The following is an 18,722-nucleotide window of genomic DNA, read 5'->3' on the forward strand; positions in this document are numbered from 1 at the left end:
TAGCTTCCAACCAATCACCTATCAATAGGAGCCAGTGTTTGTACACTGACAGTAAATTGTGAATATTTTAGTAAAACTAATCGTGGTTTCTAGAAGATTATCAGAGTGAACATCAATTCTGAGATACAGGTACATCCAGCTGACGAGTCCCAAATAGGACGAAAACGTGCGTCCTGGATTCTACTGCTAGTCACTATCCATCTTTGATTTTAGTGCTTGTGACTTAAGGCAATATCGAGGCAGTTTGCACAGGATGCACTGGTCAAATGCAGTCCTAAATAACAATGGGATGATACGATTAAACAACACCAAGATTATCATTATCGTTGCCCTGAAGTTCTTAGAAGTAATCAACTATATACATGAGATTGACTCATTTGAATGTCTAAAAGAATTCTCAATACTTAAAGATTTTAGCTCTGATCCCAGAGTTTGTTGAAGAGAGGAAAGCCTGTGTTTGAACATCCTATAATAACATTTTTTGCACTGTCTTCCGACCAATATTGCGACGCAATAATCTTCGAATTGACTAAATCCATTGAGCTGATAAATAAATGTATGATTGATAAAATCTGAATAATACTAAGGATTAAAAAAACAAGACATTACTATTTAACTTGAATATTTTAACCCTATGAGGTCAGCTGGTGCTTCGAATAGCTCAGTGGTAAAGCCTGAAACGATGAAGTTGGTTTGGACGCTATGGAGGGAATCGGTATCTTGAGAACTGCAGATAGTATTTGCTGATAAATGCCGGATCTGACTGAGTATTACCAGCAATCACTTGATTAAGTCATAGAAATTCTTTCGGCCAGATATCTTGTGTAAATCGTGTTTCAGTTAGGTGTTCTATATTTACCAAGAGATAAATATTTATTTAGTGAGCGGCCTATGCTCCTCGACGAGGGGTAACAGGCGTAAGTAAGTACTTTGATGAACAACCATAAGGAATGGATTTCTATCGAAACGAAGAGCAAGAAGACAGCAATTAACAACATCCAAACAAGAGCAGAGAAAGTCAAGGCACATGCTGAATACTCAGAATAAAGTAAGTAAATGAAGAAGAGCATTAAAGTCGACAAGCAGAAACACGTGAAAGAGCTGGAAACGAAACCGTAAAAAGTTGCAACGGAAGGCAATATCAAATAACTATAAGAAACAAAGAAACCAACAGGGAAATATAGTAAACCAGAAACCGGTAAAGTAAAAAGAAGGCAAGCCAATCACTCAGATCCAAGTACAGAGGAGTAGATGGGTTGAACACTATGGGGAACTCTTGAATAGACCAACATTCAGATGACAAGACGAAGAAACATGTGGCTTAGAGTACACCGCTAACGCAAAAATGTAACTAACTAGTCAGTCAGAACGTAGAACTTCGTACGTACGTACATCAGTTCGAGTTGCCATACCACATTAACACAGACATACAATTGTCAATTCAAAACCCATCATGGTAGTAAAAGTATAAGCAGTAATCCAAAAGATTAGGGTTTGAAGATGTTATTCAAGGAGTATAATCCAGTGAAATAAATTTAGATAGAGAAAAAAAAGAGTCTTGGAGAATCAAGAAGATTAGAATTTGGCAGAACACAAACAGTGGATACACCTTCGCCATTGCAAACGATTTTGAGCCATGTCATTCAAGGTCTCTAACCATCGATTGCTATCATCTCGCGAATCCCAACCAGGTAGTCTACACCTACCAACATGGCTCAGTCCACTTGTCAGTGACTTCATGGATTTGTTCCACGTTTTGGTCTGGCCGCCCCTACCTTTCTTTTAACTTACTGCTAAACCATAAAACATTGCACGTCGGGGTAGTCGGTGGTTGGGCATACGTAACACATGTCCCAGACATCTCAACTGATGAAGTTTCACTACTTCATCAATCGATTTGCCATCCTTACCTAGTACCTGTTTCCTAACAACTGCACTACCTACTCGGTGGTTCCAGGATATACGAGCAATGCTTCGAAGACACATATGATCGAATACTAGTAGCCCACGAATATCCTCTACTCTTACCGTAAATGTCGCAAGTTGGCGGAAGCTAGACAAGCCTTCTGTATCCGTGCTGAGATTTCGTCACACACCAGACCACAAAGGCTGATGAGACTTTCAAGATAAGTGAAGCGGTCAACACACTCAACTACTTCACTCCCTATCATTAGTTCAGGTGTCGATGCAATCCAATCCTGAAGTAACTAACTAGTAGCTATAAGCAATCACCATAACCATTTATAAAATTCTATCTTTTAATTAACAACAACGAAAACCAAACAAAAATAAAGCATTCGCTTTTATACAAGCTATGCATTCACTTTAATTTTAAAACATATAAGGCAAACAAAAAAAAAACCAAATAAAATAATGAGTATTACAACAAACAAAAAAACATCAGTGAAAATATTACGATTTATATTTTACAGGGATACATTTTTTGGTTACTATACACAGATAAAATAGAATAATTATAAATGATTGGAAATTGAACAAAGAGAATAGGTGATAGGAACAAAATACAAAATCCAGCAACAAAACATACCACAATGGTGTATATGTAATTGTGAGTGTGGATATATCCATTAGCTCGAAAATAAAAAAAACAGGAAATGATCAAAAATGGAATTTTTTTACAGAGAAATATACATAATTAAAATAAGATTAACTACAGTATATGAAAAATGCAGATATTTTTAATTAAAAATGCAGACTGTAAAAAAACAGCAAAGTTAACACCCCCCCCTCACACACACACCATATCAGATGAAATGCAGAGCCTTGGAAACAGTTAGGACAGGAGATAAGATTTTTTAAAAAAAACTGAAAGGTGTTTTCTTCTCTAGGAAAAAAAAAGAGAAATTACTTTTCTTCAACAAAAGAATGATAATGACATAGATGTGAGAAACAATAGTACATTTTAATCGACGAGATGTTCAATACTAACATTTTGTTTAGTTTTCTTTTTTTGGAAGGCGAAAAACAAAAAAAATATACATACACAAACATACAAACTATACACCCCGCAGTTTGATTAACTGACAAGTATGATAATTACATAATGGAACAGGAGAATCAAGACAATCGTAATTAGATGAAAGAGGATTGGTAAAAGTATATATAAATATGTTATGTTAAACATTTGTTTGTGCCCGTTGATCATAATTGTCTAACAGGCTAGTACTATTATTGTTACTACTAATACTAATGCTATTATCACCATTACTATTGTTATTATTATTATTATTATTACTTTGACTATTCAGATCAAACGAGGATGAGTGATAAAAACGAGATTGTTGCTGTTGTGGTGTATCATCTAGACCGCAAGAATCTGAAGATTTTCCAATAGAATTATCTTGTAATGAATGGTCATGATGATAATGGTGATGATAATGATTACGATGAAGACTATTATTATTATTATCATTATTGTTATTAGCAAAGGGCATGCCGAATCGTATTGGATTTTGAATTGCTGCAGCAGCTGCCAATGAAGAATAATGACTAGCTGGATAATAGGCATAAGATCGAGGTAAACGATATTGTGATACATTTGACAAACAATTACCATTATTATGATTATTCACTATACATAAATTATGTTGTGGTGGTCCACCTAATGGTATATGATCTAATCGCATAGTTTCCGGTGATGTAAAACTAACACTACGATTCACAACACGTATATCGGTATTCTTATGTTTTTGTTCATAGAAATTTAAATGATGTTGTATTTGTTCTGGTTCATAATAATAATTATCATTAGACAATAGATTAGATCGTGGATGAACAGCAATTGTTTTGTTATTATCACCGTTTAATGAATAATATTGATTATTTAACCAAGGAGTTAAATGTTCCAAATGACAATGATTCATTTCATCGGATAGGTTTTTCTCTTCTGAAAATTTTGTTACTGGTTCACATGTTACATTATGATTGCAGGAAAAAGCAAGAAATGATGAAGGACTACATATTAAAGGATTTGATGTTTCATTCACAGTACTCCCATTCATCCCATTACCGTGATTTAAACTATCTGATACTGTTGTTCCGGTATTATTAAACGTTGCACTACATCCAAGATCTGTACGTATGCTACGTTTTTGAACATCTGTTGACATATTACCTACACCATGAATATGACCGCTTTGATGGGTGTAAAGATTATTTTCCGGACAGAAATGTATAGGATTAGCAAGATTGTGCATAAAATAATTTGGTACAGTTGGGAGAAAATTCGGTCTGACCAAGTAGGGCTGAGAGAGATCAGGTAAACCAACCTACACGAATAGATGTTTCAAAAATAAAATCACAATGATTTGTCATTTAGTTTTAATGTGATTCATGAGGTAAATGTGAATATATATTAAAGATGAGCACAACTGTCATATTTATCAAAAAAAATTATACAATAACCGGAATAGTAAAATTCAATTAATATACTGTTTCTACATTGGTTCACCAATATTTTTTTATTTCTGACGCAGTGGTATGTCTAGAAGTGGTCAATACAACAGGTTTGTGAATATTATTGGTTGACATTTCTAGATACAAAATCTCTCAACCACTTCAATTTTAGACGACAGACAGTCCCACGATAGCTTCTCAGGTAAAAAAAGCAGCTTAAAGTCGAATATATAATCTATTAAATTGAATTAATAAAAATAATATAATAGTAATATCCTGAACAGTAGAAAAGTTAAATTTTCTGATGTTTCGTGACTTAGTGTAAGCCACTTCTTCAGATAAATAAACAAGTTAAATAAACCGAAGTTTAGATAGTATAAAGGAACAAAGCAAGAATATTTGGTACGATTAATTAAAAACTGGCTTGATCAAATATTCATGCTTTGTCCCTTTGTACTATTTAAACTTCGGTTTAACTTGTTTATTTATTCTCTGAAGAAGTGGTTTACACTGAGTCATGAAACGTCAGAAAATTTAACTTTTCTCCTGGTCGGGATATTACGACAATATTATTTTTATTGATAACAATCTACCAATTTATTTGGAACTATCAAATCAAACCTTGGTAATGATAACTACAAACTATTGATTGAATGTTTGAATTTTTCTCTTTTTACATTCTGTTTTTCATATTCGTCAAATGGGCAACTAAGACTTATCGACAAATTATCTTCAGCTTGGTGTTTTTCCGCAGTCTGTGGATCATTACACTATTTCCATATAATATTCAGCATATTTATTTTCTAGAAATGGGATTATATACACTATTATTACTGCAATCCCTTTACTAAGTATCCTGAACATTTTCTTTTACTTTCCTCATGTGGTGTTCACTTCGATTGGTACACATGCAATTATACGTTCTATGGTATAACTAATTGACCATTAGTTTTTCACTACATCATTCAATCTAATTACATTTCATGACATTTAAACGCTTTCGCAAGTCATATATGATGGATATAATAAATAGTAAGCAATCTGTAAGAATGGTTTATATGCAAAACAATACAGAAAAGAAAATAAAGTGAAATGATAGTATAACAGACGAAAAGAGGAAAATATCTCACTTGATATGGTGTTAAACACGATGCATTTTGCCATGTTTTATAAGTTTGTTGGTCTGCACAAGAATTCGATAAATGTAGTTGGGATGAACCCAGTGGGTAACTAATGGGCTCTTTATGAGTAGGCGGAACAACTGTTTGAGACGATTCGGGAATGGACGATGAAGGGTTGGTATAACCGATTGAGGTACTGTTTATCATATCACGACCAACAGACGATTCTGTTGTACTGAAAGACTCTGTAGTATTAAGAGTGTCCTCATTTGGTGGATGTACTTGTGAACAAGGGGAAAATGAATGGCTTAGGGATGTGTTTGCTACTGTCGCACATGGTTTTTGAAATTTAGAACTACCTAAGTGACCTCCTTGATCTGGTTGACCAATGTATGGAGGAGCTCCTGTTGAGGCGTTGCGTGACCTTTCTCTTTCACAAAACATAAAATTATTTCGAGGCACATGAAACATATAAGGAAATGTTTTTGGATCCCAAAATCCTGGAGGGTTGTGAACCATTGGTAAAGATGAATTAGACGAACCAACATAGTTAGTATGCGCAAAACAGGGGCAAATGTACATAGGATTAGAACAGTTCATCGGCACACCACATGGGACATAATAACTGTTGAAATTTGAAGGTAATTTATTGGAGAATCGGATATCAGATGATTCAGGCATTGAAACATTACAACGACCATTTCGATCATGCGAACTCTTAATTGACCTATCTTCTGATAGACTAATATGGGGTTCCTTTTCAGAAGATTCTACAGGTGGAACATCACTACACTTACTAAGATTTAATGAAGCAGGATCTAGTGCATTTGCTACGATACCTACTTCTTGATGAATTTGATCATGTGAACACATAGAGGAAACTAAATCACTTGGTATATATGAATCTGAATGTGGTGCAACTGCAGGATAGAGGGTAACTGCAGCGGCAGCAGCTGCAGCAGCCGCGACTGCCGCCGCTGCAGCGGCAGTTCTACGCTCATCGAGTGTTGGCAGTTGAGAATAGTAGACTGAGTTTTGTACATTGTTCCAATCTGGTGTGATATATGGAGCATAATAATCAGGGTAATAAAACAGAGGAGGTAATGCAGGATAATGAGCAACTAAAGGATATTGACCAGTATGAGGGTATGTAGAGAAAATTTGAGATGTTGAACCCGGTAATGTATGATAAGCTGAATGATTAGTAGGGGAAAGAAATTCAGGCGTTTGATTTGAGTGAGTAGTTGAAACATGTGCAGTTGAGTCACAAATTGAAGAAGAGGTTGAATTAGGAGATATAAGATTACCACCCATCGGAATGCGAGATGAAGGTGGTATTTTGGGGGTTAGTTGATCACTTTTTTTAGGTAAATCAAAACAAGCTGGAAACACCTTAACTGGCTCACATTCTTCATGAGACAATTTTGATATAATACCATTTGATTTATCAAGAGGAATGGCATTTAAAACAGCATCAGCTGACTCATAAGCTCGAGAAACATACAAGTGTTGAGGAGTTCGATTCTCATTTACTAAAGTACTCTTATCTGTCTCCAATCCATTGTTTAGATTCTCATTTCCCTTTCCCTTGGCATTTAGATTACTATACTTGTTTTTATTAGATTTCGATAATATAATCTGTGGTTCCTTCGATATACTCTTACCACCTGATGTATTATATGATGATAATTGTAAACATTTGCCAACAATTAATTGTTTTTCAAACTGCGGAAAATCTTGACGGTGAAGATGATTATTAGACTCTAAATGAACACCGTTATTTCTTTCTTTAACATGAAATGCATCAATTTCTGAACGATCTTCATCCTGTTGATGTTGAATTGAACTGTTGCTATTATTATTAGTATCATCATTATTACTATTAGCTTGATCACTTTCATGACGTCGGTGGTAACTATGTGAAAGATCTTTCGGTGGGCTAGATTGTGAAGTTGATTCTGGTACTAAACGAATATTCGGAATAACGAAAATGGATAAAGCTAAACGAAAAAAAGAAGAATACCGTCAATTAATACGGACATCATGAAACAAAATCAATTAAAATTAGTGATACGGTTGCTGTCAGTTATAGTGAAACAGTGAGAAAAATGTATTAGAAAAATGTATCTATTTTCTAATTACGTAGAATAGACAATAAAAAACAGAAATTAATATGTTGGAAAACACACATATATCATAGAGTCAAAAAAACCGGTTAAATTACTGTTATGTTAAACGACAATTGCAGCATCAGTAGATATATCTATTACGAACAAACAATACAATGCAAATCTCTGGATTATTAGTTGATTTAATGGGAAGAATAATAAGAAAGTATGACTTTCGAGACTATCATATGAAGGATTGTTATTCAGATTTCTATTGATTAATTAATAGACACTTGTATTGTTGTATTTCTAGATTCACCTCTTCCTAACCTTTCATTTAATCCATAACTCATTGGCAAATATTTTGTTATTCCAGATTTCTCATTAATCAATTATTCCACTATTACTCACTTATCAATAAGTGACATACACATATTAGGTCTCCAACTCTGTTTCTATGTGATCAGACATACACTTCAAGTGCATTATTGTGTGAGCTTCGAGTTATGGTTAAGTACAAAAGATAACTGATCTGCTTCCTAACTGATTCACCACTGTGTTAAAAGGAGAACGAGAGCTAACAAGAGTTGTTGTTAATTAGTCGATGTGGCAAATGATAAACAGACGATCATCAGTCCTACTGGTAATATAGGTTATCGATTATCAGACTAGAGACAAGACATAAAATTGCATTCTTGTTACTACAGATCGATTACACAGAACCCGACACGAAAAGCTATAACCAGCGAAGTTTAGACATGTCAGCTGTGAGGCTAATTTGCGCATCTGAAACAATGAAAGATGGTTCCGAAATATCGCAAAATGATTACAGATAAGCCAGTAAATCATTGGATGCTGCCCTAATGGTCTTAAAGTCAGGGCCTTGTGACGAAACTAGAAGGCCATGAGGTTCGGTTCCGGTGCGGCCGTGGTAGAGTTCTGGTGAGGTGTTCTACGATGGGAAGAAACAGCTTTATTTATTTATTTATTTACTTATTTATTTAAACACATATATATTGGTACAAAAGGGCACTAGATACACATGCGCCACACAAAATAATGAAAGTAGGAAAAGAAGGGATGAAAAGATAAGGCGGAAGACTCTTTCAGTTAAGAAAGTTAGAACCACTCTTTATGAAGAAAGTAAAAGAAGGTTGCAGCAGGATCGCCACTGGCTTCTATTCTGAGCCATATCTGATAACGTCTCTAGCCACTGTGTTGCACCATCTCTCAGACCCCAGCCAGGGAGTCGTGAAGGACCAACAGAAGCTAGCCCTTTGCAGCTCTCTTTCATGCCACGACACCATGTCATACACTGACCTCCTCTCCGCCTTTTCCAACCAGTCCCAGAGTCGTCAAATAATGCACGACGTGGAAGTCTCTGGGACGACATTCGTAAAACATGTCCAAGCCACCGAAGTCGGTGTTTCAAGATGGTGACACCAATTAAATTATCGTCTCTGCGCCCGAACACACGATGCCGAACCTCTGCATTACTAACATGGTGTTGCTACTGGATGTCAGCAATCCTTCGGAGACAACGATGATCGAACACGAAGAGTCGTCTAACATCCTCAACTCGGAGAGGCCAGGTTTCACAAGCATAGAGCAAAACTGCTCTCACCGACGCGTTGTAGATCCGAACTTTTACAGCCAGACTAACATCACGAAGGCACCAAAGATGGCCCAGATTGGCATAAGACGCTCTGGCTTTCATTATACGTGCATCAATCTCATCACTCACGCCACCACCAGCACTTATATAGCTACCTAGATACACGAACTTCTCAACTACTTCAATCTGTTCACCATCCAGGGTGAGTACAGGATGAGAATCCTGCCAGTCTTGTAGGAGTACTTTGCACTTGGAGGGTGCAAAGCACATGCCGTACCTGCGGACACTGATTGCCAACTGATTAAGTGCGGATTGCATGCCTTGGGCATTATCGCACAGTAAGACAATATCATCCGCATACTCGAGGTCGAGAAGTCGTTCTCCAGGCAACATATCCACACTGCCATTACTTACATCCATCAGAGCTGTTTCCAGGATGTCATCGATGGCAAAGTTGAAGAGGAATGGTGAGATCGGGCAACCTTGCCTAACCCCACTGCTCGAATGAAACAAGGGAGAAAGGTGGTTGTATGCCCTCACTCTGCCTGAGGTGTTCGTATACAGGGCCTTTAAGATGTTAATGAACTTCTCAGGCACACCCTTCTTCAATAGACAATCCCAGAGAACAGTCCTGTCCAACGAATCGAAGGCAGCCCTGATATCAAGAAACACTACGATTGTTGGCCTGCGATAAGTATGACGGTGTTCTAACATTTGGCAGAGGGTGAAGATGTGATCAATGCTACAATGGTTATCTAACTCTGATCGGTTTATGATCTTGATAAAATTCAACAGTTTCTACAAACCCCTAATAATAACAAAAATAAAAGTATTGAAAATGTGAGCAAATTTTTTTTCACAAACAAAACAACACAATAAAGTTAAACTTAAGACTTACTATCTGGAAGACAAGCAAGTTGTGCAATTGGTAAATGATTAGAGAAATATGCACTACGCATAGCAGCTCGTGCACTAATTCGCTTGGATGGTTGAAGTTGTAAAAATTGTAATGCTAATGACTCTGCATGTGGTGCACGACTAAGACGAGATATAACCCTGTGTAAAGGTCGATTAGGATAGAAATGTAAACGTCTTTGCTTTTGATCATTATCAGTAGATTTACGTGAACGTTCGTCACACTCATTATTGCTAATAGTCAAACCCGATGATGCACTTTTTGTTCGTTGAATAGTCGAATTAACATTTAAATCGCCTAACAATGTTTTATATTTTGGTAATTTAGATACACCGGGCCAAGTTTCTTCACATGGTGTACCCATAACCTAAGAGAGAGAGATGTACAATAAGCAGAAAATAAGGAAAACTTTTTGCTGTTGCCGACATTCGACAAATTATGTTGAAAATTACTTTATTGCAACGAAATAAATTTCTGTAGACTTTCAAGCATAAATAGCTACACAACACAATCTACACTACTTTAATATTCTAACTCGTTCATATTGGTTGTTTAAATATTCTCCTTGATGTTTAGGACTAGAATGGATTACTCTCTCTTAGACATCCCACTGCACAAGCCAGTGGCTATCTGGACTCAGTAGCTAAGTGGGTAATGAAATAGCATTTGAAGTGACCTATACAGGGTTCGAATCCCGCAGTGAACACCAACTAGGGATTCAGGGACATCTAACTGACATTCCTACATAAGAAGGAATGCGGGTCCTGAATTTCACAGCTAATCGCCATCCATCTCTCCCTATAATTCTAACTCGTGTCAAAGTAGAATTTGAACTAAAGACTAATACCACTTATTTTACAAGTTATCAGGTGTTTCAACTGATATATCAGCTTTTATACAACTCATTTAACCTAGTGACACAATTGTATGGTCAGCTTTGGACTACACTTTGTTTGCATTATAGCTAGTAATAATATCAAGTGTGTGTGGGGTCGAACTATGCAACAAACTGTTTATAAGTCAACTTCGTTAATGTTTCTTGGTTTTAAACTTAGACTTAAGGCCTAGTTGAAATGTTAAAAATCATTGAAAGAGTATGACAAAATGGAAAAGAACTCGTCAGGACGAGAGGTAAAATGAACAAAAGATAAAATGTAAATATATGAACAATAATGCAATCCATCCTTTTTTAAACTACTTCACATAAAGCAAAGATGGATAGTGGCTAGCAGTGGAATCCAGGACGCGCGTTTCGTCCTATCTGGGACTCTTCAGCTAGATGTACCTGCATCTGCTTGTGAATTAAGGCTATATCGAGGCAATACGCACAGTATGCACATATGCCTATTAGAGACTGACCAGTTGCAGTCAAACAAACAATACCAAGTTTATTTCACATAAAGTTTCTAACCAATCATTTCATAAAATACACTATAGTCTATATGGATCAGATTGATTGACAACGTAATACAAACACCATGTGTATACATTTTTCAAGTAACTTGTTTAAACATTACCATTCTTGACAAACGTCTCATTAAATTTTATATATTACTGATTGTCAATTGGTAATAAAATCATAAAAATATTATTCACTTCTGCCATTCATTGAAAAGCCAATATAACAATCAACAAGAGAGGTAAATTGGTGATAATCTTAACAATAACTCATCGTGTAGTAAAGATTTGTGTACATGATTTCCAGTCAGTCTATATGTAAGAGTTAAAAAAAATTTAACAGCCGATTACCTTAACCATGGTAGTTGTAGACCAGCTTAAACCTGTAACTTAGTGACTAAAAGTCAGACGACTTAAGGCACTGAGACAATGGATTCACAAAGAATATAACACGAAAAGAAAATTAACGATACGTGTAAGTATGAAACTGAGATCAATTCATTCAAGTAAAATATTCAGCAACTATGATTACCACTTATATAAGAACTTTCGTCTAAATTAGAGCGAATAGTTTTGCAGTATTCGGGCACCAAGTTGCTGTAAGGACATTAAATAGGAATAATATATTTGTAAAATCTCAGTGAATGAATTTGAAATCGAACGTTTCGCCTGGCAATCTGGTCCAAGCATTTTCAAGGAATATCTATGATTATCCCTGTTTCATGACATAAATGACATACATATATTCCGTTAACTGAAACAACTGAAATCTGAATGTTAACATCTCAATATTCTAAATTCGAGAGAAAATTACAAGAAAATTAAACTGTACACAACTAACAATAACAACAACATAGATGGATTGTAAAAACTAACCCGAAAAATTTTATCAAGTTGATCCACTGAATCTTTTGAACCGGGGAATGTTGCCACTCCTGATATCATTTCAGTGAAAATACAACCAACACCCCTTGAAAATAAACAAAAGATGATTTTTGAAAAAAGGTTAATTGGATATTTTGAGTGAGTTTTACTGATTATTATTATTATATTATTATTTATTATTTAAACACATAAATATTGGTACAAGGAAGCACCAGATAAATATGTGCCACACAAATCTCATTTGATTTGTGTGAGGGCTGTGATACTGAACAGGTGCCCAGACTGAAGCAGGTGGTTTTCTTAGGGGGCCACACCCGGAGCCTTTGACCTAAAGGTCTAGTCCACAAGGCAGTGGAGCATCGTAAGGAGATGCAGTCCCATGGTAGCCGGTGACCAACAGTTGGTTCATACGCCATTCGTTCCTTCAGGATACTGGAGCCCATGTGCACCATTGGTTTGAAATCAGGGTTTTCCAACTCCCCTAGGTGAACTCGCCTTGTCCACCAACCCGGTTAAAGCGCCGGACATTCGCTTTACTGAGTATATATATATATATATATATATATATATATATATATACTAATTAATCTTAACTACAATTCACTGTATTGTTTGCTTGAATCTTTTCATTGAAGTTTAAGACTGCAATTGATTAAACTCTTACTGGCACATGTACATCTTGTGCGGATTGTCTCGATATTGATCTTAGTTAAAAGCATTATAAGCTGTGATGATGATGACCAGCAGTGGAATCCAAGACGCGCGTTTTGTCTTGTTTGGGACTCGTCATCTAGATGTACATGCATCCCAGAGTTTATGTTCCCACTCGTCATTTGTCATGATGATACTCACTGAGCATTACAATAATGTAAATATAGGCCGTTTGTATATAATGATAAGCTATGAACTATAAAAATGAATTTATGTTGTTCTTTTAATCATTTTCTTCTCGTTCTATTTACAAAAATAATCATTATTGTTTTCTTCAAAAAAAAATTAACCTGGAAGCAAACTTACCAAATATCTAATGAAGCAGTATAACATGTTGAACCAAGTAAAACATCCGGTGGACGATACCATAATGTAACAACTTCATGACTATAAGTACGACTAGGTACAGATTTCGCCCTGGCCAAACCAAAATCAGCAAGTTTTAATTCACCTTGTATTGATATAAGTAAATTTTGTGGTTTTAAATCTCTATGCAATATATGTCGATCATGACAATAAGCTAAACCACGTAAAAGTTGATAAAGAAAAAGCTATAAGGAAAAAAAAGAAGAAAATTTTCATTTTAGATATATAAAGAAATAGGTAAGACAGATGATTACCCTGAAGAAGTCTAGACAAGTTCACTGGACAAAACGATGGAATTATTTAAATTTCAGTCGCTGAGATTATTTCAAATATAATTATCACATATAAGACTGGTAATAATGTAGAGTAACAACAAAAACAAAGTTGTAAATATCAATGCCAAGGTTGGACCTGATAGTTTCAAATAAATTGAGCATTGGGTAGAAAGTTTATAATAACAATAATATTTTTTGTTATATTCCAGTGAGTAGAAAAATTGTATTGCTTAGATTTTGTGACTTGATGTAAGCCACCTCTTCAGAGTAAATAAATAACCGAAGAAGATTAACACAGGTTTAAATAGTATGAAGGAAAACAAAACGTGGCATCAGTTCATAAGGCCAATCGACTGTCCAGTTAAGCACCATTGGTAAATATAGACTACCTGGTTGGGCTATGAATGTTTATTGCAACCAATGATTGGAGAATTTAGGTGACATAACTTAGAATCGGGGTCATAATGAAGCAGATACATTCACTATTTTCCCTCCCTTAGATTCTGAGCTCCATTCATTCTTCTCGTCTCATAATGGTTAAGAGTATTGTTTCCCACCACAATTGACATTGTTACTAATTATATTTGACATTTGTCTTGATAACTTCATCTTGCTATGTTAATACAGTGTGGCAACTCGAAGACTAATGCACATCTTTGTCAGGTTTTACGTTCTTTACGACTGACTGATTGTAATGATGAATGCTCTAACGATTTATAAAATTGAATAAAACAAATGATATTGATCTGAGTAAAAACCGATTTCTTTTTTCTATTTAGTGGTAGAAAATATGCAAATTGAGTATTCCTTTTTTAAAATGATCAGTTTTTGCATAAAGTTATCCTAGTTGAAGTCAAACATTAATATGCATATACGAAAGGATACTATTTCATCTCATGATCTGTTAACTCGTATCTATAAACAAATTCATAATTTATGGGGAAAGGCATATTTTTTAACTACTACTACTTAAAACAATAATATTGACAATGACATTTTGTATGAGTACTCAATCGAGAAAATTATAAACGATTTTAGTTTGTTTTTCTAATGTAACTTGTTTACCGTGTAAAGGTTTATGTACTCAGTTTGAATTGCATACTGTATGGTCTGGTGATACTATAAGGTTTATCAAGCCGAAGTACATGGAGTACAGATTTACACACATGGTCTACTGACCCAATTAAAGAAAGAATTCAGAATATTTAACATCTACTTCGAATACAATGAACAGCTTGGATAAAACTAGACCGTTAAGACTTCACAGATAACCTTACCATCCAATCACATACACACCAACGAATACAGGTGAACACAACCAGGGAAGCAGCGGAGGCCTCCACAGAAGTAGACCTAAACATACACAAAGAAAAACCAACATCATCGAATTCAACACGGAGAATACCAACACAGTACCACTTGATGGAGAAACTCTGGAAGAGGTAAAAACGTCCACGTACTTGGACAGCATCATTGATAAACAAGGAAGATCTGATGCAAACGTAAAGGCAAGGATTCGCAAAGCAACAATCGCATCCCTACAGTTGAAGAACATATGTAACTCAAAACAATTGTCAGACAACATCAAAGCCAGAATATTCAATAACAACATCGAGACAGTTCCATTGTACGGATAAGAAACTTCGAGAACTACCACAACCATCACCAATATGTACAAGTATTTATAAACAATTGTCTACTCAAGGTACTCAATGTCCGTTAACCGGATACCATGAGAAACAACCTACTGTGGGAGAGAACAAACCAGGTTCCAGCTGAGGAGGAAAGTAGTAAAAGATAATGGAGGTAGATAGGACATACAATACGGAAATCAACAAACTGTATAACAAGGCAAGCATTAACTTGGAATCCTGACGAAAAACGGAAAAGTGGAAGACCGAGGAACACAGTATGTCCGGGATTGGAAGTAGACATGAAAAGGATGAATAGCAACTGGAAACAAGTGGAAAAGATTGTCCAGGACAGAGTTCGATGGAGAATACTGGTGAGCGGCCTATGCCACTCTACAAGGGTTAACAGGCGTAAGTATTTCAAATGCTTGATTCCAATTGAAGTTTCTCTCTACTCACTTAACACATAAGATTGCATAAATACATACGTATAAAGTGCATTCAGGAATTTTATTGAAACAAACGACTCTTTGCATAATGTAGATTTTTTTGAAGTTCAACAATAAACTTCTTGGAAAAATTGTCCACGGATAGCGCAATAGCCAAGCGAGTATTGGTGAAGTATGAAGAATAGCACACGTTAAATATAGGTTGATGAAAATATGAATCCACATCGACTGAGCTGGTTAAGACATACGTTACTTATATCCTACTAACATTTACTTCCATGTAGTTAGAAGAAGAGGGCAGGTAAATCAAAGTGTACCATCATTCACAGACTACTGGTCTGAGTCACGTTGGTAGCTACAGACAACCTGGCTTAAGCGACATAACTAAAGATGGTTATAAGTTTTAATATTATTTGAAACTTTTTATTATGTGAATTCAGTTATCCCTGTCGATCTATATTATTCAAATTCAGTCATTTTTATTATCATTGATGCACCTAAAATTCCTTCAGATGCTTTGGTTTAATCTCTCTGTATGGACAAGATATGAGAAATAATTTCGGTGCAAACTTGTGCCAGATCATATGTTGATTATAACTAATTTGTGTTGACTTTTGTTGCTGCCAATCTATAATCAGTAAACGATTCTACAGTATCATTTGGAACATGGTGCTCCCATTTTCTGAGAATTAAAACCATGCCACACAGTGTGAAAAAAAAACTGTTACCATCACAAAGTACCTTATATGGAAATGAGAGGCTTAGTACTAACCAATCACTGGATAGTATACAATGTCGACTTGCCTAGTTCTTAATGCTGACCGATTAAATGCCCAATAAAGCTACTAAGGCAAATGAATTGATATCACGGTTCAAACTTGATAAATTAAATCCAATAAGAGCACTACGGATTAAGCAATAAAACATTGGTCACTATGAAATGGCTGATAAATGCTACTTCAATTTATAGGGACGGGGCCCTCATTCAACCATTACACTTCGAATTCACTATACATATTTACTGCCAAAAGACTGCATTGAGATATAATTCCATAAAGATTATAATCAGTTTGTGCATCATATTAAAAACAACCTACGAAGTACTGGACAGTTGTCTTATCTCAGTACGGGAATCCTCAGTATTGAAAACTGGTTATTGAACCTCGTTGTACTAATAAACCAAATAATTATTCCAATAAAAAGTATACCATAGTACAAGGGAAACAGTTTGAAAATTAAAAAAACAGGCGGTAACAGTTTGAACATGCACGTATTTCCATGAAATCAAAAAACTATCTTAGTTAGGCCATCATAGAAAATCTGGAAGCACTGAACGGTTTTTTCGTGCTAGTACACAACTCGTCAGAATTGTGCATCCACGAACCCGGAACCTTCGGCCTCGTACGCGACTGCTTAACTTCCAGACCACTTAACCAGAGTTCAACGGTGTTAATGTCTAACTGTGCACTTTCAAGGAGCCCCATACTAAAAAGAAACAGCCGTCCAGTGCTTCCAAGCTTTTAATAGAGGTCTAATATCGATCAGTTAATAATTTTAATGGAACTCAACAATCAACATAACCTTATATTGAAAACATACACTTACTCGAACATTGTGCAGTTTAATACCACGTGGATGATTTTCAATGTATTTACTCAAATCAGATTGCTAATAACAAAAACAGAAAAAATGAAAAAACAGTGAATACAAAAAAATAGAGCCAGCCTCGATACTGTTTGAACTAAATTAAATAATAAGGAAGGTAGATGTGTATCATTCGGCATCAAAAAGATGAATCATGATAGAAAATTAGTTAATATCAAAGTCAAACTCTGACATTACAAAATAAAATAGCACTTTGTTTAAATTCACAATCCCCCTCAATAGTCTTCGACTGGACAAACAACCACTTTAAACAGAATCATATTACAATTTAACAGAATTTTTTATTCCTAGTCTTGTACATATCAAACTAGATAATTATCAAATGAGATCATGGTGATTGCAATCAAATCTGGTTTATGTGATAATTTTGTTCTACAATTTCAAGAGGTTATAACCAATATTACCGTTTACTGATGCAATCTGTGTACTTAGGCCGAAAATGTGGTAAATGCCTCGTTATCATAACTAGGATCATTAAATTAAAAATGATTTTTTTTCTAATTAAACGATCTTAATCCTTTCTTTAACTACTAACTGACATTCGTTTGATAAATTAATTGGGTCTAGACTCATTATGTAGGCTAGTGACGTAGCTTTTATGGTGATTATTGGTAATTAAAACTTCTAGCAAAACTGTATGCGAGCAGAATTTTAACGAATACCCATTAAACACGACAAATGCGACAAGTAGTATATTTTTTGTCATCTCTGCATCATATTTTGTGTCAATTAACAGATTAAAATCACACTCCGTATGCTTCGGTTAGCTCAACCGGGTAGCATAACCTCCACACTAAGAGTATTGCTTGAAGTCATGTAAACGGATTTATACTCGAGAAATGAGTTAACAGATAATAAATACTGTTCTTTTGTCTGCACAGAGTGACCCCTGAGCAGAAACCTATATCAAATTCGTCTACTTATTAGGAATGAAAAATCCAGTTGAATAGCTTGTCGGTGTAACACGAATTCCACTTCAACAACGAGTATCAAGTCCCTAAAGATTGCAGATATACACGGTTGATAAGTACCATCTATTAAAAAATCTAAGTCAAGCATGGAATCTTGCTGATAGCTCTAAATCCCTTAAAAAATTCCATAAGAAATAAAGCGTTCTTTTTAATGCGAAAACCGAATAAAATTGTAAAAAATAAATTAAGGGAAAT

The 18,722-nt window shown here is 35.3% G+C and overlaps 1 protein-coding gene across 1 annotated transcript in view; it reads right to left on the reverse strand.

The window, feature by feature from the left end:
* Positions 1 to 2,703: 2,703 nt before the first annotated feature.
* Smp_155330 (serine/threonine kinase) overlaps positions 2,704 to 18,722 on the reverse strand; it is a gene marked incomplete at both ends in the record, with an annotated part of 66,221 nt that continues 50,202 nt past the window's right edge. The window contains 9 exons of the mRNA XM_018791879.1: positions 2,704 to 2,715; positions 5,547 to 6,457; positions 6,533 to 7,357; positions 7,433 to 7,537; positions 10,159 to 10,352; positions 10,479 to 10,543; positions 12,451 to 12,544; positions 13,477 to 13,721; positions 17,497 to 17,559. Of these exons, the coding sequence (XP_018644985.1) occupies positions 2,704 to 2,715; positions 5,547 to 6,457; positions 6,533 to 7,357; positions 7,433 to 7,537; positions 10,159 to 10,352; positions 10,479 to 10,543; positions 12,451 to 12,544; positions 13,477 to 13,721; positions 17,497 to 17,559 (2,514 nt within the window). The remainder of the gene's footprint in view (positions 2,716 to 5,546; positions 6,458 to 6,532; positions 7,358 to 7,432; positions 7,538 to 10,158; positions 10,353 to 10,478; positions 10,544 to 12,450; positions 12,545 to 13,476; positions 13,722 to 17,496; positions 17,560 to 18,722) is intronic.

This window comes from Schistosoma mansoni (assembly GCF_000237925.1).
Source record: "Schistosoma mansoni, WGS project CABG00000000 data, chromosome 1 unplaced supercontig 0034, strain Puerto Rico, whole genome shotgun sequence".
Lineage (NCBI taxonomy): Eukaryota > Metazoa > Platyhelminthes > Trematoda > Strigeidida > Schistosomatidae > Schistosoma > Schistosoma mansoni.